Source organism: Lepus europaeus, chromosome 11, assembly GCF_033115175.1.
Source record: "Lepus europaeus isolate LE1 chromosome 11, mLepTim1.pri, whole genome shotgun sequence".
NCBI lineage: Eukaryota > Metazoa > Chordata > Mammalia > Lagomorpha > Leporidae > Lepus > Lepus europaeus.
Window position 1 is genome coordinate 66729223 of NC_084837.1, and position 27757 is coordinate 66756979.

Genomic DNA, 27757 nt, shown 5'->3' on the forward strand with positions numbered 1-27757 from the left:
AAAGAAGTTACAAATAACCATTTTCAGAAGGGGGCTGGTGCTGTGGCATAGAAGGTTAAGCCTCCACCTGAGGTGCCAGCATCCCACATGGGTACCAGCTGCTCCACTTCTGATCCAACTCCCTGCTAATGCACCTGGGAAAGCAGTGGAAGATGGTCCAAGTGCTTGGACCCCTGCACGTATGTGGGAGACCCGGAAGAAGCTCCTGGCTTCGGATCAACCCAGCTCCAGCAGTTGTGGCCATTTGGGGAGTGAACCAGCAGATGGACGATCTCTCTCTCTTGTCTCATCTCTCTCTCTCTGCCTTTCAAATAAATAAATAATTTTTTAAGAAAAGAACCATGACTACAGAACCTGCAGACATTAAAAAAAAGATAAATTTAAACAATTTTATTCATTTTCATTTTATTTGAAAGAGGTCTTTCATTTGCTGATTCATTCTCCAAAGGCAGCCAACAGTCAGGACCATGTCAGGCCAAAGCCAGGAGCCAGTAACTCCATCCTGGTCTTCCACATGGGAGTTAAGAACTCAAGTACTTGAGCCACCACCTGCTGCCTCCTGTGGAGTGCATTGGCAGGATTCTGGAATTCACAGCCCAGCCAGGACTCAAGCATTCCAATATGGGATATGGGCATCCCAAGCTGGGGCCACTGCTGGGCCGAATGCTCATCCAGAAAGAAAAAATATTTTATAGATAGTAATTTTGAAATTTTAGGTTTAGATTCCACACCAGAAAAAAAAAATCCAATTTATCAAAACAGACCTAAGAAGCGGGGCAGGGATAGGAGGACCATAAAAGAAAAACATTATTTTGAGAAAAGTGGAAATTTGAACACTGGTGATACTCGGCTATACTTAAGAACTTTTTTTGTAAGTACAATAATTTTGTTCTAAAAGCCTTCATATTTTAGAGATTCAAAGTGAAACATTTATAGACGAAAGGATAAAATGAGTTTTGCTTCAAAATAATACTTGATGCTTCAGAACCTGTGCCCATGGGTGTACAACACAGCACAGGGACTTTGTTAATACTTGGGGTTTAAAACTCACCAGCTGGAGGGGCCTTCCTCCCGCGGGGTGTGTGGAGAAGGCTGGGAGCGCCATGAACAACCTTGTGAGTCGGTCAGCACAGTCTGGTAGCCCCCGTCCCTCTTCCACGTGCCTCAGACCTTTCCCGCCCACTGCTCTTGGAAGCCAATCATGGAGCCCGGCTTCAGAGCTGGGACCAATCATCAGCCTCAGCTCCCGGGTCCCGCCCCACGTCCTCACAGCGAACGACGCCATGTTTCAAGGGCAGCGCGCTTGGTTCTGCCGCAGCGTCAGCCAGGACCTGAGGCAGTTCTGGGGTAGGAAGCCGGCCGGAAGGGTCGGGTGAGGGGTGCACCCCGCTGACGCCTTGGCCCCAGGGTACCTGCTAGGGCTCACCCTGTGCTCTTGCCTCCACAGTGGCCGAGGGAGGGACAATCAGCGACGCTCAGGCGGCCAACTTCTTATTCAGCTGCGATGCCTCGCACCCAGACACGCTGAGGTACTGAGGGCCACCCGGCAGCGCCTGTGCGTCGGGATGAGTCCGGAGTCGGGCGCAAAAGTTGCAGCCCACTAACAACTAGTGCTGTTGCATTGAGACCGGAAGCGAGGCCTTCGCTGTCCTCCGCGTGAGAGAGCAGACAGAAGGCTTTCTCCTTGCCTGTCCGCCTCAGTCTCGGCCTCCCAGCCGCGTCTCCGAGGCGCGTGTTTCCCAAGGTTCCCTCAAACATAATATGTCTAAACCAGGAGTCCCCCCCCCCATACCTGCCCCAGAGCCTGTGTCCCCTAAACGTAAAACCTCCATGTTTTTCGAATCAACGAGCTCTTCCCCCAAGCATCCTCCCTGCTGCTGCCCTAGTGGTGCCCTTACCTCTTGCGCAGACTTCCACAGCAACTTCTCAGAGGTTACCCCGCCGGGAGTCTGTCCCCGGCAGACCCCTCACACAAAGCAGAACCCCAGTCACGGCTCTGCTGCCCTCCCCTCCTGGCTGCCTACAGACTTGGACCTTGGCTAGTGCCTGCCTGGTTTCTTTCCCAGTGTTTCTTGTGCTGTTCATAGTCCAGTCAGCCCCATCTGGCCTTATCGCGCCTCCATGCATCTTCCCCTACCCTCCCTCCTCCCCCCCTCTTTTTTTCTTCTTGTTGTGCGTTTTACAGGTCCAGGAAAGACTGCCTTTTTTATGTGAAGGTTTCCCTTACCACACCTCAGGAGTGGTTGATCCCTCTTTATAGCAAGGATTATGGATAAAACCCATAGGTTACTGGCTCTCCATCCATTGATGATGACCAGTAAATAGTAACATTTTAGGTCTAAATTCAAGTAAACATTTACTAAATCTCTGTAGTTGAAATCTGCCTGGATTTTGGCCCCCAAAACAGTAATATCATAGGCTGTATGTTTTTATTCGTTTCCCCGAAAGAAAAAAAAGAAAAAAAAGAAAGAAAGAAAAAGAAGAAAGAACCAGAATAAATGTACATGTATCCTTTAATGTAACTGTCCCTTATATCAGTGGCTTATTCTTTCAAAAGTTTGAATACATTTTTTTTGCTTATTTTATAACCTAAAAGATTTCCTTTCTTTCTCCTAGAATTTATAAGAGCCTTGATTACATAGAAGATAATGCTACGGTTTTTCATGCCTGCTATCTCTCTGCAGTAGCCAGTGCTGAAATTAAAAGCTCAGTGCCTTTAGGTCATTTCATGCTTCCTCCTGCATGCCTGCAAAAAGGTTAGCAAAGATCATTCAACCAATTCCTGTTAGGCAGTCAAATCCAACTTTTCTGATCTTTGTCCTCAGTCAGAAATTTTTGAGTTTGGTATCATTTAGTATAAGTGAGAAAAGCATATACTTTGGATCAGGTTGCCTTAAGTGTATACCCTGGCTTTATTGTTTCACAGATTCATTGAGCTCCTCCAATATGTCATGTTTTAACCTAGGTGCTAGGGATTCTGTTGTGAATAAGACTGGTGCAGTTCTGGCCCTTAAAGTGCTCACTGACTGGAATCAATGCTTTCTAGTCTGTGAACTTTTAACAAGTTATTAAAATTCTACCGGTTTTTTTTTTGTTTTGTTTTGTTTTGTTTTGTTTTTGACAGGCAGAGTGGATAGTGAGAGAGAGAGAGAGACAGAGAGAAAGGTCTTCCTTTTTTGCCGTTGGTTCACCCTCCAATGGCCGCTGCGGCTGGTGCATCTCGCTGATCCGAAGGCAGGAGCTAGGTGCTTCTCCTGGTCTCCTTTGCGGGTGCAGGGCCCAAGGACTTGGGCCATCCTCCACTGCCTTCCCGGGCCATAGCAGAGAGCTGGCCTGGAAGAGGGGCAACCGGGATACCAATAGGTAAATGTATTATCTCCAGAAAGACAGATTGAAGTGGAGTACAAATTTCCAGAAAAAAGAGTATTTAAAAAAAAACTTGAAAAATATTTCTGTAGAAGAGCTTTTAGAAACTGCAAATATTGAGTTTCTTCCATAGTTGTTGTCTTGTGAGACCTGTTTGCAGCTTATAACACTAAATTGCTCTAAGTGATTTATGCAAGTAAATTAATTACTAGTAGGGAGAATTGGTTTATTAAAAAAGATTCTGACAAATCAGTGAATACCCACCTTCAAAGAGCTTATACTGTAAAATGACTAACTGATTTGATTTTAAATTATCATTCCTTTTATGTTTAGCATCTTATATTAACATGTTTTTAAATCCTTAAAAATCTGCTTTAAATAAAAGCAAGCTACTTTTAAAAAATAAAAAAGTATGCATTTTTATCCACCTAGAGCAGTATGAACCCCATGTGAATTTTCAGTTTTCTGGTAATCATATTAAAAAGATAGGGGCTGGCACTGTGGTGTAGAAGGTTAAAACCTCCACCTGCAGTACTGGCATCCCATATGGGTGCCAGCTTGAGTCCACTTCTGAGCCAGCTCCCTGCTAATGTGCCTGGGAAGGCAGCAAAGAATGGCCCAAGTGACTGGGCCACTGCTACCCATGTAGGAGACCTAGAAAAAGCTCCTGACTCCTGGCTTTGGCCTGACCCAGCACTGGTAGTTGCAGCCATTTGCAGAGTGAACCAGCAGAGGGAAAATCTCTCTCTCTCTCCCCTTCTATCTGCCTTTTAAATAAATTAAATAAATAACTATTTATTAAAAATAAAAATAGGTGAAATTAATTTTTTAAAACATGTTTTACTTAACCTAATAGAGAGGTCTTCAAAAAGTTTATGGAAAATGTATATTATGAAAAAAACCATGAATAGAATTTTTTTTTTTTTGTGCACCAAGGGACCAGATTTGTGGTACAAGCAGTTAAGATACCACTTGGGACACTGACATCCCATGTTACAGTATCTGATTTGAGGCCTGGCTTCTCTGCTTCTGATCCAGCTTCCTGCTAATGTGTATCGTGGGAGGCAGCAGATTATGGCTCAAATTCTCAGGTTCCTGGCCATCCACGTGGGATACCAGAATGGAGTTCTGAGCTCCTGTTTTTGGCGTGGCCCAGCCCTGGCTGTTATGGGCATTTGAGGAGTGAACCAGAGGATGGAAGATCTCTGTTTCTGTCTTTCAAATAAAATGACAAATTGAAATTTATAAAGAAATGTGTACCAAAATAAATTATTTCTACTTTTCCAGACTTTCTGAAGTACCCTTGAATATCCAAAGTATTGTCATATATTTTTGATACTAAAACTTTGAAATACAGTGTTTATTTTATACTTACAGCAGCACATCTCAATTTGGATTCACCACACATTTTGAACACTCAATATCCAAATATAGCTAGTAGCTGCCATCCTGGACAGTAGAGGTCTGGAGTAATATTACCCTCATTGTACTTCAGTGGATCCTGTACAAACTTTCGAGAGCATTGATTTAGGATGATGACATAGTCCTTTGATTGACTTGCTCAATACTGCAGAATTCCTGCACTCCCCTACCTACTAGACATATTGCTTTTCTATTCTTTTCTTAGTAAATAAATTAATTCTTAAGGATCTCTGGTCTGCAAACTCAGCAGTTTTACACTTTATTTATTTATTTATTTATTTATTTATTTATTTATTTTGACAGGCAGAGTGGACAGTGAGAGAGACAGAGAGAAAGGTCTTCCTTTGCTGTTGGTTCACCCTCCAATGGCCGCTGCGGTTGGTGCTGCGGCCGGCGCACCGCGCTGTTCCGATGGCAGGAGCCAGGTGCTTATCCTGGTCTCCAATGCGGGTGCAGGGCCCAAGCACTTGGGCCATCCTCCACTGCACTCCCTGGCCACAGCAGAGAGCTGGCCTGGAAGAGGGGCAACCAGGACAGAATCCGGTGCCCCGACCGGAACTAGAACCCGGTGTGCCGGCGCCGCAAGGCGGAGGATTAGCCTAGTGAGCCGCGGCGCTGGCCTTATACTTTATTTTGATTGGACAATTGTTTGCCTAATACAGACACTGATATTTAATGAAGAAATGTATTCCAAGAAAAAAGCAACAGTGATTTTCATAATAGATTGGAATGTTAGAAAGGCAAATTTCTGAAATGATCTGATTCAACAGGAATCTGCATTCTAATAAGTGTCATAGGTAATTCTGATGCAAGTGGAATAATACTGACTTAGAAATTTCAAACTTCAAGCAAAAGTCAGAAGATTTTATAAAGCTACTTTTGAAAAATAGTATGGGATTTGTTTTTCTTACCACAGAAATAAGAAGAAAAATTGGTAGTTTTATTTGGGAACAAGACCAACATTTTCTGACAGAAAAGGTAAGAGTAAATTAAGGTACTTGATTAGAATTCAGTTTCAAAATTTTCAGAAAACAATGTAATTTTAAAAATTTTTGCTTATGACATGTTAGCAACCATGAGCCGGATTAAGGAATTAAGGGCATGCTTTTATTGAATATTGTCTGTTTTGACATTGTTTTTATAGTAGTACATGAGGTATTTTTATATAAATGTTAGTATTCATGTAAAAAAGTGGAAAATTTGCTTCCAATAGCAATATTAAGAGAGTTTTAGGTACATGATACTTACCAGTTCTTTACTGCCAGTGTAGATTCTGATTAATTCCTGTGATATGCCATTTGTTAAATGTTTTGAGTAACAGTCCTCAGTAAGTGTGTACAATACTGAAAGTCGGCTATTTTAGCTTTTGCCATCCTGACTCAAATTTACCTATTTTTAAAGAGCATTTATTTGAAAGGGGGAAAGAGAGAGAGAGAGAGAGAGAGAGAGAGAGAGAGAGAGAGAGAGAGAAAGAGAGAGAGATGAGAGAGAGGGGTGAGAGAGAGATCATTCATCTACTGTCTCTACTCAAAGTAGCCAGGCTGAAGTCAGGAGCCAGGTGTCCCATGTGGGTGGCAGTGACCGAAGTACTTCAGCCATCACCTGCTAGCTCATAGGGTGCACATTAGTGGAAAGCTAGAATTGGAAATGGAGCCAGGATTTGAGCCCAGGCACTCTGATAATGGATGCAGATGTCCCAAGCAGTGTCTTCAACTGCTGCACCAAATGCCAGCCCCTACTTACAGTTTGACTTCAAAATCTTTGTACAGTAGCCAAATTTGGGATACTCTGTATATCAAAAAGGGATAATGACAGCAATAAATTACAATACATTAAATAAAAAGAATCCATGAGTTCACAGTGATACTCCAAAAGCAGGAAGGATCAAAGGAAGGTAGGAAAAAAAGGGTGGAATAGGAAAATTTTCCATTGCAGAATAATAGCAACTAATAAATATAGAAAGGATGGTAGAATAGAAAATATCCATTGTATAGCCCCAAATATAAGAATTGATTTAGGCCAAGGTCATTAATGGATTCTAAAACCACAATTTCTTTTTTTTTAACTTTTATTTAATGAATATAAATTTCCAAAGTACAGCTTATGGATTACAATGGCTCCCCCCCCATAACTTCCCTCCCACCCGCAACCCTCCCCTTTTCCTCTCCCTCTCCCCTTCCATTCACATCAAGATTCATTTTCAATTCTCTTTATATACAGAAGATCAGTTTAGTATATATTAAGTAAAGATTTCAACAGTTTGCCCCCACATAGCAACACAAAGTGAAAAATACTGTTGGAGTGCTAGTTATAGTATTAAATAACAATGTAGGCCGGTGCTGTGGCTCAATAGGCTAATCTTTCGCCTTGCGGCGCCAGCACACCAGGTTCTAGTCCTGGTCGGGGCGCTGGATTCTGTCCCGGTTGCCCCTCTTCCAGGCCAGCTCTCTGCTGTGGCCAGGGAGTGCAGTGGAGGATGGCCCAAGTCCTTGGGCCCTGCACCCCATGGGAGACAGGAGAAGCACCTGGCTCCCAGCTTCAGATCAGCGCGGTGCGCCGGCCACAGCGGCCATTGGAGGGTGAACCAACGGCAAAAAGGAAGACCTTTCTCTCTGTCTCTCTCTCTCTCTCACTGTCCACTCTGCCTGTCAAAAAAAAAAATGTACAGCACATTAAGGACAGAGATCCTACATGATATTTTTTAAAAATTGATTAATTTTCTATGCAATTTCCAATTTAACACCAGGTTTTTTTCTTTCATTTTCAATTATCTTTATATACAGAAGATCGATTCAGTATATACTAAGTAAAGATTTCATCAGTTTGCACCCACACAGAAACACAAAGTGTAAAAATACTGTTTCAGTACTAGTTATAGCATTACTTCACATTGGACAACACATTAATGACAGATCCCACATGAGACATAAGTACACAGTGACTCCTGTTGTTGATTTAACAATTTGACACTCTTGTTTATGGCGTCAGTAATCTCCCTAGGCTCTAGTCATGAATTGCCAAGGCTATGGAAACCTTTAGGGTTCGCTGACTTTGATCTTATTCCAATAGGGTCATAGTCAAAGTGGAAGTTCTCTCCTCCCTTCAGAGAAAGGTACCTCCTTCTTTGATGGCCCTGTTTTTTCCACTGGGATCTCACTCGCAGAGATCTTTCATTTAGGTCTTCTTCTTCTTCTTCTTCTTTTTTGCCAGAGTGTCTTGGCTTTCCATGCCTAAAATACTCTCATGGGCTCTTCAGCCAGATCCGAATACCTTAAGGGCTGATTCTGAGGCCAGAGTGCTATTTAGGACATCTGACATTCTATGAATCTGCTGTGTATCCTGCTTCCCATGTTGGATCGTTTTTTCCCTTTTTGATTCTATCAGTTAGTATTCGCAGACACTAGTCTTGTTTGTGTGATCCCTTTGACTCTTAGACCCATCAGAGTCATCAATTGTGAATTGAAATTGATCACTTGGACTAGTGAGATGGCATTGGTACATGCCACCTTGATGGGATTGTATTGGAAACCCCTGGCACGTTTCTAACTCCATCATTTGGGGCAAGTCAGATTGAGCATGCCCCAAATTGTACATCTCCTCCCTCTCTTTTTCCCACTCTTATATTTAACAGGGATCACTTTTCAGTTAAAATTTAAACACCTAAGAATAATTGTGTGTTTATTACAGAGTTCAACCACTAGTACTAGAACAAAAAAAAAATACTAAAAAGGATAAAGTATTACATTGTACATCAACAGTCAGGACAAGAGCTGATCAGGTCACTGTTTCTTATAGTGTCCATTTCACTTCAACAGGTTTCCCCTTTGGTGCTCAGTTAGTTGTCGCCAATCAGGGAAAACAAATGATATTTGTCTCTTTGGGACTGGCTTAATTCACTCAGCATGATGTTTTCCAGATTCCTCCATCTTGTTGCAAATGACCGGGTTTCATTGTTTTTTACTGCTCTATAGTATTCTATAGAGTACATGTCCCATAATTTCTTTATCCAGTCTACTGTTGATGGGCATTTGGGTTGGTTCCAGGTCTTAGCTATTGTGAATTGAGCTGCAATAAACATTAATGTGCAGATGGCTTTTTTGTTTGCCAAATTAATTTCCTTTGGGTAAATTCCAAGGAGTGGGATGGCTGGGTTGTATGGTAGGGTTATATTCAGGTTTCTGAGGAAACTCCAGACTGACTTCCATAGTGGCTTAACCAGTTTGCATTCCCACCAACAGTGGGTTAGTGTCCCTTTTTCCCCATATCCTCTCCAGCATCTATTGTTGGTAGATTTCTGAAAGTGAGCCATTCTAACCAGGGTGAGGTGAAACCTCATTGTGGTAAAACCACAATTTCAAATTATCATTCACAGATTACTTACTAATTACAAAGGCAAACAATGATCTTTACAATGGAGAGATTTGACAAACACCATGTTAACCAACTGATCAGACTTTGTATCACATGTATTGGAACAACTTCACATTATGTCAAGGCTGATATAATATTTAATAAGTACACAGTGTTATCTATGTAGTATTCTTGCTCAAAATGCTTAACCTGAGTCTAATTGTGGTTAACAATCAGAATATTAAATCCAGAATTTAATATTGGGGGCTAGGGCTGGGGCTCAGTGGGTTAAAGCCCTGGCCTGAAGCACTAGCATCCCATATGGGCACCGGTTCGAGTCCTGGCTGCTCCTCTTCCGATCCAGCTCTCTGCTATGGCCTGGGAAAGCAGTAGAAGATGGCCCAAGTCCTTGGGCCCCTGCACCCATGTGGGAGACCCAGAAGGAGCTCCTGGCTCCTGGTTCCTGGCTCCTGGCTTTGGATCGGCAAAGCTCCCACCTTTGCCACCATCTAGGGAGTGAACCAGCGGAAGACCTCTCTCTCTCTGTGTCTACCTCTCTCTGTGACTCTTTCAAACAAATAAAATAAATCTTTAAAAAAAAAAAAAAAACCACTCTTGGGTAAAAAAAAAAAAAAAAGTACAGGAGGGGGATAGGCATTGTGGTGCAGTAGGTTAAGCCACCAGTTGAGATACCTGCATCGCATATCAGGAGTTCCTGAGATTGTCTTCTACTTCCATTGTAGCTCCCTGCTAATGTGCAAATAATAACTCAACTACTTGGGTCCCTGCCACCCAGATGGCAGACCTAGATGGAGTTACTGCCTCCAAGCTTTGGTCTGGCCCAGCCTCAGCTGTTGTGGGTTTTTGGGGAGTAAACCAGCAGGTGGATGATCTCTCTCCTCTCCTCTCTCTCTCCCTTTCAAATAAATTTAAAATTAATTTAAAAAGGCAGAAGGTCTGTTCTACATTAAGAGAAATAACACCCAGATGTGATATATAAACCTTGACTGGATTCTGGATATTTTTTAACTTAAAAAAAGTGTAAAAGACATTTTGGGGAAAATTTAACCACGAGCTATAAATTAGGTGATCTTGAATTAACATTAATTTTCTTTAGTGTGATAGTGGTATTGTAAAGACAAAAGAGTATATTTTTAAAGAAAATTCATTCTAGTTTTAAGAAGTGGGAATGGAATGATATCTGCAAATGTTTTCAAATGGTTCAGCAAAAATGAAGAGAGAAAGGGCACTCAAGGTGGGGAAAATATAAATCTAGGTTAAAGGTATATAGTACTTATTGTACAATTTAACTTTCCAATAAACTTCAAATGTTTCACAATAAGGGAGAATATCTTTATAATATATCCAAGAAATTAGCTTATATATTTTATATTCCTTTTATTAATTCATTTTTTTCTTACCAAAATGTTATCATCTAAAAATAATAGTTATTTCAAAATTTATGTGAGGAGGTAATAGTAAGTTTTACTAAGGGTGGAAATATCTAATCCTTAATAAGAATTTAAAAAAGAAAGAAAATAAAATACCTAATCCTTGGCTTATCACAGTGTTTTAGGAGCATAAGTGGTGACTGAATGGTTATTATTTGATAATAATTATTACACATATCAGAACTGCAGAGTTCAAAAGGACTTTAAAGATCATTAATTAATTTTATAAATAAGAAAACTGAGGTGAAGAGAAAAGATATCTTTTAGTTTACATAGCTAGCATAGAATCAAATTTTCTTCTCTACAATACAACCCAGTGATTTTTCTACTAAAAAAATAAGTACAGCATACTTTTATTGACTCTAGAAATTATATTGTTACACAATAAAGGATTTTGTCAATTTTTTCAAAGTATTGATTGATTTGAATCCTAGCTAATTATAATAATGTACCACAGAACATGTAAGTAGAAGATACTTTATGGAATGGCAATAACAATGGTAAATCTGGAAAGTAATTTGGGAAGCATTATCATTGTTTGGAATAAATTTATGACCAAAATACAAAAATTACCCAATAGATTATATGATAGGTACCCATATCAAAGCCACTTTTACAAAGCTTTTATAAAAGTTTGGCCGGCGCTGTGGCTTAACAGACTAATCCTCCACCTTGCGGCACCGGCACACCGGGTTCTAGTCCCGGTTGGGGTGCCGGATTCTGTCCCGGTTGCCCCTCTTCCAGGCCAGCTCTCTGCTATGGCCCGGGAGTGCAGTGGAGGATGGCCCAAGTCCTTGGGTCCTGCACCCGCATGGGAGACCAGGAGAAGCACCTGGCTCCTGGCTTCAGATCAGCACGATGTGCCAGCCGCAGCGGCCATTGGAGGGTGAACCAACGGCAAAAAGGAAGACCTTTCTGTCTCTCTCTCTCACTATCCACTCTGCCTGTCAAAAAAAAAAAAAAAAAAAAAAAAACAGTTTAATATACTAAAGTTCTTTCAGAACTTCCCAGTTAAATATTTTACTGTCATTTTGTCAATTTGTTCAACATACTTCGTATTTTTTATTTGTAGCTCACAGAAAGCCCTGGAATCCTTAAGTCAGGAATTTTAAGAAAATTAGTAACACTTCTTTTTGCTTTGTTTTCCTATTTTTTATGACTGGTGCAGCAGTTAAGATGCCCCACATATCAGAATACCTGGCATGGCCTATCCCTGGCTGTTGCAGGCATTTGGGGAGTGAATCAACAGATGAGAAATCTCTTTGTCTCTTATCTCTGTGTTTTTCCCTGTTTCTGTCTTCTAAATAAATAAATTTTAAAAATGTAATATGACCATGTTAGAGAAAATTTCAAAAATTAAAGAGAATTAAATCTATCAACATTTAATACAACCACAGCTGATATCTTTAAAATTCTCATCTTTATGTACCTCTAAAAATATATAGTACATTATACATGTGTACATCTACCAAACTAGATATAATGATAAATATATAAATATTTTTATAGCCAGTTTCCTTTTTTCAAATATTGTTGAATTTTGTGTGTTGAATTTTGAAATGTGATTTCTTTTACTACCTACAGCATGATGAAGTAACATCAAAAGAAATAAAATGTCTTAGTGAAAGCAGTGGACTAGCAACAGAGGACAAAAAAGAATTGTCCAAGAGGTATTGAATTCATATACTATATTGATATTCAACTTCACATAGATATCTTTGGGCACTTATTGCATAATATCTCATTTCATTTTCACTGTCTCTCTGTGAGATTGATATTGTTATCACCAATCTCACTTTATGGAGAAAGATATTTAGGATTAAAATATTTCAGTCATTTGCCCAAAATCATACAAACTTTAATTGAGGAGAAGTAAGATTGACCTGGATCAATCCAACTTCAGTGCCTCTGCATTTAACTACTCTGCTGTACTATCTCTGCAGAAAGGAAACCAAGATTATGTGTGTTATGATAACAGTTATGTTACTTTTTAAAATATATATATTCAGGGACTGGCATTGTGGTGCCAGTGGGTTAAGTTACTGCCTGAGATGCTAACATCCCATATGAGTTCCTGTTTGAGCCCTGGCTGCTCCACTTCTGATCCAGCTTCCAGCTAATGCTCCTTGGGAGGCAGTGAAGGATGGGCCAAGTGCTTGGGACCCTGCCACCCATGTGGGAGGCCTGGGTAGAGTTCCAGGCTCTCAGATTCAGTTCCTAGATCAGGCCTGGTCAGGCATGGTCTTTGCAGCCATTTAGGGAATGAACTGGCAGATAAAAGGTGTCTCTCCCTCTCCCTCTACTCAGTCTTTCAAATAAATAAATAAATCTTTAAAATATATTTATATATTCAAAGAGGAAATATACAAAATTTAGCAGTAATTTGAAGGTTGTAAATGATTTCTTTCTTCTGTTCCAAATTGTTTTGTAATGTAGCTACCTCAGTTTAAGAAATTAAATTTAAAAAGACAAGCAAACACAAATAGCATTGTCTTGGGGCCAGTCTCTTACAGACTTATTAATTATTTAGTTCTAATTCAGTTGGGCTTTCAAATAGTCATAGGGGACATTGGTTATTCAAAATGGAGTTTAGGGGGCCGGCGCTGTGGCATAGCAGGTAAAGCCACCGCCTGCAGTGCCAGCATCCCATTTGGGCGCTGGTTCGAGTCCTGGCTGCTTCTCTTCCGAACCAGCTCTCTGCTATGGCCTGGGAAAGCAGTAGAAGATGGCCAAAGTGCTTGGGTCCCTGCACCCACGTGGGAGACATGCAAGAGCCCCTGGCTTCAGATTGGCAGCTACTGTGGCCAACTGGGGAGTGAACCAATGGATAGAAGACCTCTCTCTCTTTCTGCCTCCGCCTCTCTGTAGCTCTGCCTTTCAAACAAATGAATAAATCTTAAAAAAAAAATAGAATTTAGTTGCTGAAATAAAAATGATTAAATAATTGTTTTCAATATGGAAATTAATAGTTTATTTTTTTCTATCTTTTCTTCTATAAAATCTAATTTACTTAATGTTATAAAGAGGTTTTATAAATCTGAGGAAAATACATCTAATCTAATAAAAATACCAAAAATAGACAAAGGATATGAATAAATACATCTTAGGAAGGCAGATGCCTGCTTAGAGTCTTTCCTTGTGAAACCACCAGAGGGTGCAGTGTGAACACAGATGAAATATATCCTGTTTCCCCCCCCCCCAACACATGAAGCATTTTTTGTTGGCATACTACTGTTAGTGATATTGAATATGTACTAAGTATTGAATATGTACTAAGTGGTGAACTGTTACTGAACGCTTGCTAAATACAAAATACTTGTTTGCTAAACAGTTCACAGTATTTCTTTTGATTCTCACAACTTTATATGGGGTAGAGAAATACTGTTAGCTATATTTTATAATTGAAGAAAACAGATTTAGAGAACTAAAGAATTTTTTAAAAGATTTATTTATTTGAAAGTCAGAGTTATAGAGAGACAGAGAGAGATCTTCCATTCGCTGACTCACTCCCCAAAATGCCAGGAGCCTCAACTTGGCCTCCCATGTGGGTACAGGGGCCCAAATGTTTGGGGCACCCTCTGTTGCTTTCCCAGGTACATTAGCAAGGAGCTGTATCAGAAGTGGAGCAGCGGGGATTTGAATCAGCGCCCATATGGGATGCCGGCATCGCAGATGGCTGCTTAACCTGCTGTGCCACAGCACTGGCCCCAAGAGCTAGATAATTTATCCAATATTTATCCAAGGAGTGGAGATGAATTTGAAACCAAGTCTAGCAGATCCAGACTATAAATTTTTATTTGCTGCTGTTCTCCCTTCCTGAAGTGTTCCCCAAATCTTCTGAAAATTGTATGGATTTTTGCTTTGTTTTTTAAGAGTTATTATGTTATTATAAATGTGATGCATGTAATTTGTCAAAATGGAAAATTTTGAAAAGAATAAAGAAAATTTAAATTACAAGATGATTCCACCACTCAGAGATAACTGCCATCAACATTAGTATGTTTCTTGACAGTTTTCTACTAATTCACACATTAAGTAGAGTTGAGGTCATACTGCATAGTTTCTCTCTTGATTTTCCATTTAACATTCTATAGGCAGTTCCCCAGTGAAAAACCTTATTTGCTATTATAATTTACAATGACTGCATATGATATTTCATTTTATTGTTTGTTTAACCATCTTTTTATTATTTTTTAATAATGTGTTACTCTTATGACATCTTCGTGAACATCTTTTAAAGAAAAATCTAGCTTTATCATTTGTGCCACACAAATATATACAAACTATTTTTTGTCAATTAAAAATAAAACTATAAACATTAATAAATGTTGCTCTACTTTTTAGATTATGTTCTTCATGTGAATTTCCTGATGTGGAATATATGGTATTAAGAGATTTGAATATTTCTAAAGGTCATGATGCATATTGACAGTTGCTTCCCACAGAAGTGCAAATTTATAATACCACCAATGTTTATCTTATCATTCCTTATCAATATTTTTAATATTAACAAGAAATCGTGTGCTAATTTAATAGGTAAAAAATGGCATCTTTTAATTTGCATCTTTGATGATCAATAATACATTTGAGCTTTTTACATTTGTTTGTTAGCCTTTTACATTTCCTTTTCTGTTGGTTCTTTGCTTTTATCTCTACACTTTCTATTGGGGATCTAACTATTTTTCTTATCAACTTGTCTATGTGTAACAATACATATATTAACCTTTTGCCAGTTGTCAAGTTGTATCCTCAGTTTGTTGTCTGGTTTATTGTGCTTTGGAAAAACACATTTAAAATTTTTATATAATTAGATTAATCACTTTTCATTTATAATTTCTTCTTTTGTATCCTTGTTCAGCAAAATTCTTTCCCATCAGAGATCAAATGGGTTTTAAATTGTGCACACATTTATTTTGGTATATGAGATGAGGATCTAAATTTAGTTTTGTTTTGCAAATTTCTACTAGTTTTTTAAAAAGTTATTATGTTTTATTTCCTTTTATCTTTTTTGTATATGAAAATTATTTTGGACTATTTGCTCTAGTCTGTTAATTTGTGGATCTATTTTTATATCAATACAATATTCCTTTAAATTATATAACTTTTTTATGTATTTTAAAATCTGATGTATAATACCACCCTGATGTATAATAAACCTGATGTATAATGAAGCCCTCGTTATGCTATTAATGTATTTTCCTTAGCTATTGATACCTACTTACTATTTTTGTTTTGAATTTTTAATTTATCTTTCATAGATAATATACTTAGAGGATTCAAAATCCAATATATATAAAAGGAGATACCATGAAAAAATATTGGCTATTGGAGAGCCGGTTCCCTTCCCAGAGGCAACCAATATATGTACATTTACTAACAAATTCATCTGAATATTCTTTCTTTTCTCCATTTTTCTCACTATAAATACTGTTCTTCACCTTGCCTCTTTTTGATAATTTATATTGAATTTCATTCCATATGACTACATAAAGAGTTCTTTTCTTTTTGTACTATATAGTATTCCACTGAATGAATTCACCATGGTTTATTCAAGTAGTCCCTTATTTTAATGGACTTTGGGTAATTTCTAACCTGCTACAAGTGTATCCACAGAATTATTTCTTGGAAGAGGGATTATTAGGAGAAAAGGTATACATTTTTATCTTTGATAGCTCTTGACAAGTTGTCTTCCAAAGAGGTTAAACAAATTTGCATTCCTATTACATATATATATATATATATATATATATATATATATATATATATAAATGAGTTTAGCCCCTGACTTTTCTGGGAATATGATTTTGCTTTATTTGTAGGATCTCACCCTAATCGAGGTATAGCTTTTTTAAAAAGAATTTAAATTAAATCTCATTTTTTAAAATTCAAAAATAAAACCATTATTAACAATTAGTATAATTTTAGATTTTTAGGGAGATAATAAATTTAAGGGCGACTCCATTTATTATTGAAGCTTTTGTTTACATATTGTATTATCTAATGGTTAAATGTTTTCTAAATGTATTAAATGTTATTTGAGACCATTAGAAAATAGAAATTTTAGTTTAAAGTTAATTCTTTAAAAAAATTAGGATATAACTTACATTACCACCAATAGTATATGAGTCTCCTTTCTCCATATCCTCCTCTGGTAACAAATTTTGGTAATAACCATTCTAACTGGGATGAGGTGGCATCTCATTATGATTTTGATTTGCATTTCCCTGATGGCTAGTGATATTGAGTATTTTTTCATATATTTGTTGGCCATTTGTATTTCTTCTTTTGAGAAATGTCTATTTAGGTCTTCAGCCCATTTCTTAAGTAGATTAGTTATTTTCCTTGTTGAGTTTTTTGAGTTCCTTATATATTTTGGATGTTAATCCTTAGGTAAATAGCTTGCAAATATTTTCTCCTGTTCTGTTGGTTTTTCTCTTCACTCTATTGATTGTATCCTTTACTGTACAGAACCTTCTTAGTTTGACATAACTTCACTTGTCTATTTTAAATTTCGTTACTTATGCTTTTAGGATCTTATCTAAAAAATCATTGCCTTCACCAATTGTATCCCCTGTGTTTTCCTCTAGCAATTTCATAGTTTCATATCTTAAATTTAGGTCTTTGATCCATCTTGAATTGGTCGTAAATTAGTACAGCCAGTATGGAAAACAGTATGGAAATTCCTTTAAAAACTAGGAATAGAACTGCTATATTATCCAGCAATCTCACTGCTGGATAGCAAAGATAAAATATCATTATATCAGCCGGCGCTGTGGCTTAACAGGCTAATCCTCCACCTTGAGGCGCCGGCACACCGGGTTCTAGTCCCGGTCGGGGTGCCGGATTCTATCCCGGTTGCCCCTCTTCCAGGCCAGCTCTCTGCTATGGCCCGGGAAGGCAGTGGAGGATGGCCCAAGTCCTTGGGTCCTGCACCCACATGGGAGACCAGGAGAAGCACCTGGCTCCTGGCTTCGGATCAGCGAGATGTGCCAGCCACAGCGGCCATTGGAGGGTGAACCAACGGCAAAAAGGAAGACCTTTCTCTCTGTCTCTCTCTCTCACTATCCACTCTGCCTGTCAAAAAAAAAAAAAATCATTATATCAAAGGGATGCCTCCATCACCATGTTTATTGCAATATTATTTAGAATAGCCAAGAAACAGAATCTAAAATGTTGCCCATCAACAGATGACTGCATAAAGAAAATGTGGTATATATGTATAATAAAATATTATTCAGCCATAAAAAAGAATGAAATCCTGTCATTTCCCACAAGGTGAATGGAACTGGAGGACATTATGTTAAGTAAACTAGACAGAGACAAATATTGCATATTCTACTTCATATATCAAAACTTGAATAAAAAACTCAATCTGAACATAGAACAGTAATTACTAGAGGCAGGGAGGGGTGGAGAGTGACAGAAGGCGATGGGATAATGGCTATCAAATGAGAGTTAGAAAGAATAAGTTCCTAGTGTTACACAACATGGTGGGGTAACTACAGTTCACAACAACCTATTATATATATTTTTAAGCAAATAGAAGGGAAGAGCGCCAAGGCTCTAATCATAAAGTAATGAGGAAGAGGGGAAAATGTTAATTAACCTGATTTGATCAGTGCACACTGTATAAATGTATTGAAATGTAACACTGTACCCCATAAATATGTATCACTTTGTTAGTAAATTTTTTAAGATTTATTTATTTATTTAAAAGGCAGAGCTAGAGAGAGAGAGAGAGATGGAGAGAAAAAACCAGTTCACTGGTTCACTCCTCAAATAGCCACAATAGCCAGGCCTGGCCAGGCCAAAGCCAAGATCCCAGAGCTTCCTCCAGGTCTTCCACTTGGGTGCAGGGCCCTAAGCACCTGAGCCATCTTCCACTGCCCTCCCAGGCACATTAGCAGGGAGCTGATTGGAGGTGGAGCAACCAGGTTTTGAACCATCACGTATAAGGGATGCCAGAGCTGCAGGTGGTGGCTTTTACTTGCTATGCCACAATGCCAATCCCTAGTAAATTCTTTAATGTTTTAAAAATTAAATTAAGAATTTAGAATATAGCTAATTATACTATACAACCACACTAAGCATAATTTAATGATTTTAAAATCTTACTGTAATTCATAATTTTCCCAGATATCATTTTTTATTTGTTATGGTAAAGTATGGAAGTACTATTTCATAGAATGTTAATTACTTGAATGATGAATAACAAAAATATGGTGATCATTTATAAAACAGTCTGCTGTAGTTTTTTTTTTTTTTGACATTTAAGATTGCAAATGTATGGGGGCATTTCAAGAAGTCCATGGAGAAATGGAATTAAAATATAAATTTATTTTACTGTAAGAAATTTAAGCTGTATTTGAAATCCAGACAGTTTTTTTATCATATATATTTCCATGACTTTTTGAAGACCCCTCAAATGTATGTATTTTAGTTAAGTATAAAGTATTATTGAATTATTATACTTTCAGAGATATTGAGAAAAAGACCTAAGTCTCTATACATTCAATAAATGCTTTATTTGTGCAGTGACCAAAACCAAAAATATCTGTGTAGGCCCTTATATATAGCTTACATCACAAAAGAAATTTACAATAAACATTTTCTCCCAATTAGACTGACATCAGATCAAAGCACCTTTAAATTGCTATATAAATATGTTTTATTTGGAATAAGTTCTCTCTTGCCAAGCAAGTGCAAAAACAAAAACAAAAACTGACCACCAAAACAAATATAGATGTGAATTTCTGTTTGTTTCATTTTATAGCACAGAAGAGGATTTTACAAGGACTCCAGTTGTAGAAAAGCAGATATACTTCCCTCTTCAAAATTATCCAGTAAACAACATGGTAACAGGTAAGTTAGAAGAAAATTTAGAGTAAACCCTGGGAATATTGTATATAATAAAGCTGCTGTTGTACTTCAAATGCCTAACAAGTAGACCCCGCCTCTGTCATACATGGTTGTAGAGGGAACATCATTTGCATATTAAATAACCTGACCTGCAGACTTACCAGGGGTAAGTCTCATATTCCCTGTGCTACAATGATGGTCTCTAGGTGGAGTGAACACACACCTCTGTTTCCCTAATATAGCCACTGTATATGCCTGCTTTTCTGGCATTAATTTTTACTCTCAAGTGTCCTAATTTGGGAGTTACATTATACATATTACCTCAATCATAATTTCCTCTGAGAATCTGATGAAACATAGGCCCCTTTCCCTAGCATATATACATATTCAAACACAACAAATAAACTTTCTGATAATTTAAAGAGGCTCACAGATGCCCAGAAGCCTGCTCACAGATCACCCATTTTCCCATCTTAGTGCCCCACATAAAGAGAAGACAGCTAACTGAGTCTGACAGTGACAGGGTAGAACTGAGGGGACCAAGTGGCCACCGGAATTTAGATAGTGCTGAGTCAGGTGGATATTGAATACTCTGATCTGGGTTGCATTCAGTGGAGTCATTGATAAAAATTTTATTATAAGTAGGGATTTTTAAAAATGTAGATTTTATAAATTCATTTAAAATAATTTTACATTTATCATTTTCACTTTATTTAGCCATATAAAACAATCTCTGACACCAAGTCCACAACTAGTCTTTCATATTACTTCAAATGCCTTCTAACCATTTTCAAGTAATAGAAAGTAGCCTTTGTAAAAGCATTTTTTTTCACCATTTCTGATTTCTTTATTATCTGTAACCTTTGGAAACTAATCACATGAAACTACAAAATTAGCAAATGTCTGAAATCTGTGTATAAAACATAAATTACCTCTAATTTCAAACTCTCATTTATTAGTGTACCACTCAATCTTAAAAAAAAAATGAAAAAGAAAAAAAAAAAAGCGGCTCCAAAGATAGTCTTATACCATTCTTTAAAAAAGGAAACTGTTCCTTTTAACTTTACACCCACCCCACACCCCAATTTCAAGACACATCATTTAATTGTCTTGGTCATGGACATTTCCAAGATGAGATTTTATATTTCGCTCCCATAGCTTCTGGTTATCAGAAAACCCATGCTTTCCTTTATTGAAGGAATTTGGTCTGGCTGATGTTGGTGTATCCCTTCCAATATTCTTCATCCTCATCTTTGCTTCTGGAGGCATTTCCTCTGGTTCACTATCTTCATCTTCATTAAAAGCCGCTGCTACTGAGAGGGTTTTTGGAGCAAGAGTTGGAAGTTTCTTTAGGCTTACTTGACCCAAGTTTGATGGATATGGCTGATGCTTTCTTTGACGTCTGGCTACCTACGGCAAATCCAAACTTGGAAATCTTTGTAGGTTTTGTTGGGAGGTCTGCAGCTTCTTCTCCAGCTGATCGTTTCTCAGCGCTTCGACTGCAACTTTCCCCTCCATTACTCCGGTGGCTCCAGGTCGCTGCGGCTTTTTGGGCTTCTCTTCTCCCGCCTTCCTGTCCGCCTGTAAAAGCATTTTAAAAATAACATTTAGGCCGGCGCTGTGGCTTAACAGGCTAATCCTCCGCCTTGCGGCGCTGGCACACCGGGTTCTAGTCCCGGTTGGGGTGCCAGATTCTGTCCCAGTTGCCCCTCTTCCAGGCCAGCTCTCTGCTATGGCCCAGGAAGGCAGTGGAGGATGGCCCAAGTCCTTGGGCCTTGCACCCGCATGGGAGACCAGCAGAAGCGCCTGGCTCCTGGCTTCGGATCAGCGAGATGCACCGGCCGCAGGGGCCATTGGAGGGTGAACCAACGGCAAAAAGGAAGACCTTTCTCTCTGTCTCTCTCTCTCACTATCCACTCTGTCAAAACAAAACAAAAAAAAAAAAACCAAAAACAAAATAACATTTAATATGTAGTTTTGGACTGAGTCTGAGAGAAATCAAAGAAACCTGCTACCCAGTTATGAAATTAGAAATCTGTCACAGTACTCTCAAGACAACTGTGGACTGCAAAGGATAATGAGCTAAGTAGAAGCACTTAAGTTCCAAGATTGGGAGCAATTGATTGGTGCCCAGATTTAGCCCTATACCTAAGCTTTCAGATAAAATGTAGGGTCTTAAATCATGGTTGTGCTATATTGCTGATATTGATATTACTTCAAGCAACTTCATCACCAGTTATTAAATGTCTAATGTTCATTTGGAATTACCAAATGTCTAATAACACATTAAAAATGTCAATGATAAATGTTGAAGTCAGTCACACAACAAATACATATGCTTACATTTGAATATGTAACAATACTGCTCTTTGTTTTGCTATTGGATAAAAAAATTGTTCAAAAGGACATGCTAATGTTATACACAGACTAAAAGAACTATAAAAATAATCATTAGAATTTTTTAGATTCTAATTTTAACCTATAGTAATCTTTTGTTGATTTTATTGGTAGAGTTAAAGTAAAAATGTCTGACCTTTTCATTTGTTCAATTTAATAATTATTTCAGGGCTGGTGTAGCTGTTAAGCTGCCATTTGTGATGCAGCTTAAATTGGAATGCCAAGGAGTGCCAGTTCGAGTCCCAAATGCTCTCTCCTTCCAATCAGCTCCCTGCTAATGCACTTGGGAAGCAGTGGATGATGGCTCAAGTACTTTGACCCTGCTACCCACATGGGAGCCCTGCATGGAGTTTCAGGCTCCTGGCTTCAGCCTGACCTGACTGTGTTCATTGCAGACTTTTAGGGAGTAAACTAGTAGATGGAAGATCTCTTTCTCACTTTCTTTCTCTCTCTTTATCACCCTGTCTAATAAATAAATAAATAAATATTTTAGAAATAATTATTTTCTTCCTTTAATTTCTACATTAATATTTTAATAGCACTTTCTTGGGAGAAAGCTTTTTTAAGGGAAATTTGTCTTTAGTATTATGTGAAATGACAAATATTTCCCACTTTTATCATGCCCAAATACTTGTACAGAAAAGAATAACTTCTTTTTTAAATTAAAAAAAAATTTTTTTATTTGACAAGCAGTTAGACAGTGAGAGAGAAACAGAGAGAGAAAGGTCTTCCTTCTGTTGGTTCACTCCCCAAACAGCCGCTATGGCCTGCGCACCACGCCGATCCAAAGCCAGGAGCCAGGTGCTTCCTCCTGATCTCCCATGCGGGTGCAGGGGCCCAAGCACCTGGGCCATCCTCCACTGCCCTCCCGGGCCACAGCAGAGAGCTGGACTGGAAGAGGAGCAACCCGGACTAGAACCCAGCACTCATATGGGATGCCGGCGCTGCAGGTGGAGGATTAACCAAGTGAGCCACGGCACCGGCCCAGAATAACTTCTTATTAGAAAAAAAATCAGCTTGTGTTGGTTAAATATTTAGTGAGATTTCTAATTTAGGCTGTGGTATCAGTTTTTATGACTACAACTTGACTATCTCTTCCTCAGAATGGGTTGGGTTCAACTCAATGACTGTTAAATTTCTGGAAATAGAATTGAAGTCTTTAATTATAGAAAATACAAGTTGGAACTATGTTCTAGAACATAGGTTCCTAGTTTTGGCTCTATTGGCATTTTAGGCCAGATAATTATCTGTTTGGGTGGAGCAGGGTGGGCATCAGTACTGTGTGCTGTAGAATGTTTAACAGTGTCCCTAGCCTCTGCCCAATAGATGCTAGTAGTACCCCTCTCTACCCATTTGTGACAAGTAAAAATGTCTGCAGACATTGCAAGATATCCCCTAAAACATTAAGTTTTTAATATTTTTTGCTTTTGACTGGAATGAAATCCCCTCATTCTGACGTCATTAGTTATCATCCTTGATAAGAAGCTCTGATTGATAGTGACATAAGAGTAAGAAAACAATTACTAACAACTGTAAATACCTTGCAGATACTCAAGAGTTCTGATAATTGCAAGTTGAGAACCTATAATAGTTGTTAACTATGGCTGTTAATCAAATTGTTCCAAAACTCAGCAGCTTTAAACAATGATCATTTATTAATTGCATAGTTTCTTAAGGTTAGAAATCTAGGATTATCTAGCTGGGTACTTTGTCTCAAAGCCTCTCATGAGGTTGCAGTCAAGTTATCAGCTGGGCTACAATCATTTCAAAGCACAGCTGGGACTGGAAACTCCACATTAAAGTTCATTCATAGTTGTTGACCGGCCTTGGGTCCCAGCTGGGTTTTGGTCCCAAGCTTCAGCCCCTCATCAGGTGGGCCTCTCCTTAAGAGCTGTTTACAAAATGGTAACTTCCTTTGTATTGAGAAATGAAAGGGTGAGAAAAAAATGTGCCCAAGATAGCATCCACCGTCCTTTTTATATCCTACTCTCAGAAGTGACAAACCATCAATTCTGTATTGTTGTTCAAGGGGACTGCACACGTTTGTGAATACCAGGAGTTGGGGATCTGTTGGGGCCATCTGGGAGGCTGTTTATCATAGACATATCTAGAATTGTCTACCAAGAATGCCTTTCCTAGGAACTTTCTTCTTCCTCCCAATTTATCTAGGTTATACAGGAACAGACACTTTCTAAAATGTGAGCTCGTTTCCTACTCCTAAGAGTTGCTTTGTAATTGAATACTTGACTTGAGCTGAGCTAATTGCAGCTCTTTTTCTGGATTTTTTAGACAAGGAATACAGCAAGTCAAGTCTTTCTATATCAAGGTATTTGTTAACTAATTTTACATGGCTATATCTTGCCATTAGGCAAAGATCATGAACTTACACAGAGTATAGCAGAGATTCTGTAAAGTAAATGACACTGACAAATATATCATTAAAGATATTTGGGGCCAGTGTTGTGGCATAGCAGGTAAAGCGGCTGCCTGTGATGCCAGCATCCCATATGGGCACTGGTTTGCATCCCAGCTGTTCCACTTCCGACCCAGCTCTCTGCTAATGGCCTGGGAAAAGCAGCAGAAGATGGCCCAAGTGTTTGGACCCCTACCACCCATGTGGGAGACCTGGATGAAGCTCCTGGCTCCTGGCTTTAGCTTGGTCTAACCCTGGCCATTGTAGCCATCTGGGGAGTGAACCAGTGGATGGAAGATCTCGCTCTCCTTTCTCTTTCTCTCTTTATGTAACTCTAACTTTCAGATAAATAAATAAATCTTTTTCAAAAAGATATTAATAGATTTTATATAGTTGGATTCATAGCTAATTTATTTGTCATGAATTTATTATTAAAACAAACTACATGCATAGATATGCTATTGATCTTTATGGTAGTTGTGGTCTAAATTTAGTTATTCTTGAACTCTACCAGAATTTTTTCCATACACTATTTACTTTTAAATTAGATTTTGGTTTTAGTATAAACCACAAACATTTGCATTACACATAAAATATAATCATTCAAATAGTAAACAATTGCTATCAAGTTATTGCTTAAGATTATTTGAGTCCTTAAGCTATTTCCATTTGGGCAGGGTTTTTTTTTTTTTTTTTGATACTAATATCTATTTCAGATTAGTAATGACATCAAAATTACTTATACTCATAATCTTTGTTAACTGGGCAGTAATATCACTTTCCCATTAATTTTTCACTAAAGAATGTTATCAGTGTTAGCAGTTCAGGGATATGTTGCCAGCTGTAATAGGGAAGATGAGCTGTTGTTTTTAGTAGCTTTTTGGACAGTGATTACTCTCCAAGCCAAACAATTTCCCAGTTAGTTAGATACAGGTACTTTTATGTTCTGGTTTGAATCCAGATATCACACTCTGAGTAAACAAAGTGGCTAATCAAGTATCTGTGCTTTAAAAGATAGGAGAAGGTTATGGGGTGGGGGCCACAAGGGTGTTCCCTGATAATTTATCAAATTTTATGGAGAATTTTCTCACTGGAATGATCTCTTCTTTGTATTTCTTTTCTAAAAACACTAGAACTCTTTTTTTTTTTTTTTTTTTAGAGGAAAGGTTTATTGTCCGGTGGGGTAACGCTGATGGGCCAGGGGAAGGGGGCAAGGGAGTAAGAGAAAGAGGGCGCATGTGCAGGAAGCAGGTCCTGTGATACCTTTGCAGGGGGCAGGGAAATAGGAGCAGCAAATCCTGTTAGGGTGGGGGTGGAGCTGACACTTGTGGTTGGGCCATTTGGTCACCTGGCTTCTAGCAATGTCGACGCTGACTAGGGCTAGAGCTGAGGATGGTGGCCTGGGCATAGATTGTGCCACAGATAAGACTGTGTCATTTTACTAACATTCCCCTCTTTGTTTTTTATTAAGCAAGTGTTGTATGGCATTATATCAGGCCCAAAAGTCCAGGGAAGAGGGGGTGGAGGGATGATGATCTTTTTTTTTTTTTTTTAAGATTATTTATTTATTTGAAAAGCAGACTTACAGAGAGGCAGAGAGAGAGAGAGAGAGAGAGAGAGAGAGAGACTTCCGTCCGCTTGGTTCTGCAAAGGCCAGAGCTGGGCCCAACTGGAGCCAGGAGCCAGGAGCTTCCTCTGGGTCTCCCACACGGGTGCAGGGGCCCAAGGACTTGGACCATCTTCCACTGCCTTTCCAGGCCACAGCAGAGAGCTAGATTGGAAGTGGAGCAGCCAGGACACAAACCGGCACCCATTTGGGATGCCAGCACTGCAGGCAGCGGCTTTACCTATATTTAGAGCTATTTCCTGCTGACATGGGGGCAATGCTGGCATGGGGTGATGTCTCAAGCCACAATCTCCTGGGTGGGGAGCCGAGTATATCCCTGTAGTAGCATTTGTTTGCCTGTTTGGTGAAGGCTTTGATTCATTCTGTTATCACCCCCTGTAAACACTTAAACAGACAAGATAGTATAAAGGCCAGGGTGAGAATAGCAGCTAATGGTCCTAAGAGTGGCATTAACCAAGTAATGAGAGGATTTCATAGAGGAGTGGAAATGGGGGGGAGGGTGTTTCTGGACCCTAGTGAAGACTGTTTGAAGGATGTTGTTTTACCTGGCCTGATTGGTTAACATAATACATTTTTAAGTCCTGTCTGTCCCATAGTACCATGCCTGTTAACACTAGAACTCTCAGCACTAATAAATCTATGACAATAGAAAACATATAATATGACAGGATTTTAAACAAATATATATAGAGAGAGACTTTTTTTTTTATTTTGTAGGTTATATATCAATTGATGCCATGAAGAAATTTCTTGGGGAGATACATGACTTCATTCCTGGAAGCTCAGGATATTTGGCATACCATGTTCAAAATGAAATTAACATGTCTGCTATAAAAAACAAATTGAAGAAGAAATATTCACTAATCTGAGTACTTATTTTCTATATAAAATATTACCAGATTATATGCATAATTTATAATGATCCCTTTTGGGACAAGGAGAGTGGGGAAGTGAAAAATTCTTCTCTTCCTCAACATGTGTCTAGGAATTTCAGAATCCTTTTGGCTCTGTGTTTGGACATTTGGGCTGGACTTTTCCTCAGCTGTAAATTATGTTTATAAATTCTGAGTGCACGGTTGTTATGGAGAGTAACTGTCATTGAAACATGCTTTGTGAGGAACTTCTCTTCCTCCCCTTTCTCTGTCAAATGCTGTTTTGGTTTTAACATTCTATTTTTTTTTTAAGTTTTAATGCTAACCTTTTTGAATCTGGTCATCTTACTTTTATTTTAAAAATTATAATGCCACAGTTAAGTTCTGAATTATTTTTTCTGACTTGAAACATATGGAATAAAACATTTTAATAATTCATACTTCGTGGGTGAACTGTTTCTTATATAAACAGACTAAGAGTTTTATGTCATCTAAGATGAACCTGCAAGATCCCTTAGAATCACAGTGCAGGAAAGGATTTCAGAGAACACAAAGTCTACTCCACTTGCTTCATGAGGAAATGAAGACACTGAAAGAAGGTCTTGCCAAGGTAACCAAATAGGGGCCGAGCCAGAACTGGAACATGACTCTCTGCATTTTCCAGGCTAATTTTACCCCTCCCCCACAAGGCATGTGCTACAGCTTTTGAGTCAGGTGTCTTAGTGCCCTTTAAATAAGCTAAATAGATCTGTAACTTTTGAATCGTCATTCATATAGTCATGCATCAAGTCTGCTGGTCTTAATACAGTTTGTGAATACTTATAAATGACATTTTTAAAGCTTCTTGTTAGAACTGTACTTTCTTCTGGAAGTACAGATCAGCTCTAGAATTAAAGAAAGTGTACACTTTTTTAAGCATTTGTCTCATTTGGGTATGTGTGAGCTCTGGTCCTGGACTTTTGTCCATTTCATATAACAAAATTTTAACACTACTCTGGGT

The 27757-nt window shown here is 38.6% G+C and overlaps 1 protein-coding gene across 1 annotated transcript; it reads left to right on the forward strand.

Moving 5' to 3' along the window:
* Positions 1 to 1283: 1283 nt before the first annotated feature.
* On the forward strand, positions 1284 to 26754 carry TERB2 (telomere repeat binding bouquet formation protein 2). Its single transcript, XM_062206639.1, has 7 exons — positions 1284 to 1347; positions 1448 to 1529; positions 2617 to 2756; positions 5705 to 5766; positions 12174 to 12259; positions 19363 to 19451; positions 26603 to 26754. The coding sequence occupies exons 1-7, from the start codon at positions 1284 to 1286 to the stop codon at positions 26752 to 26754; spliced, it is 675 nt and encodes a 224-aa protein (XP_062062623.1).
* The last annotated feature ends 1003 nt before the right edge of the window (positions 26755 to 27757 follow it).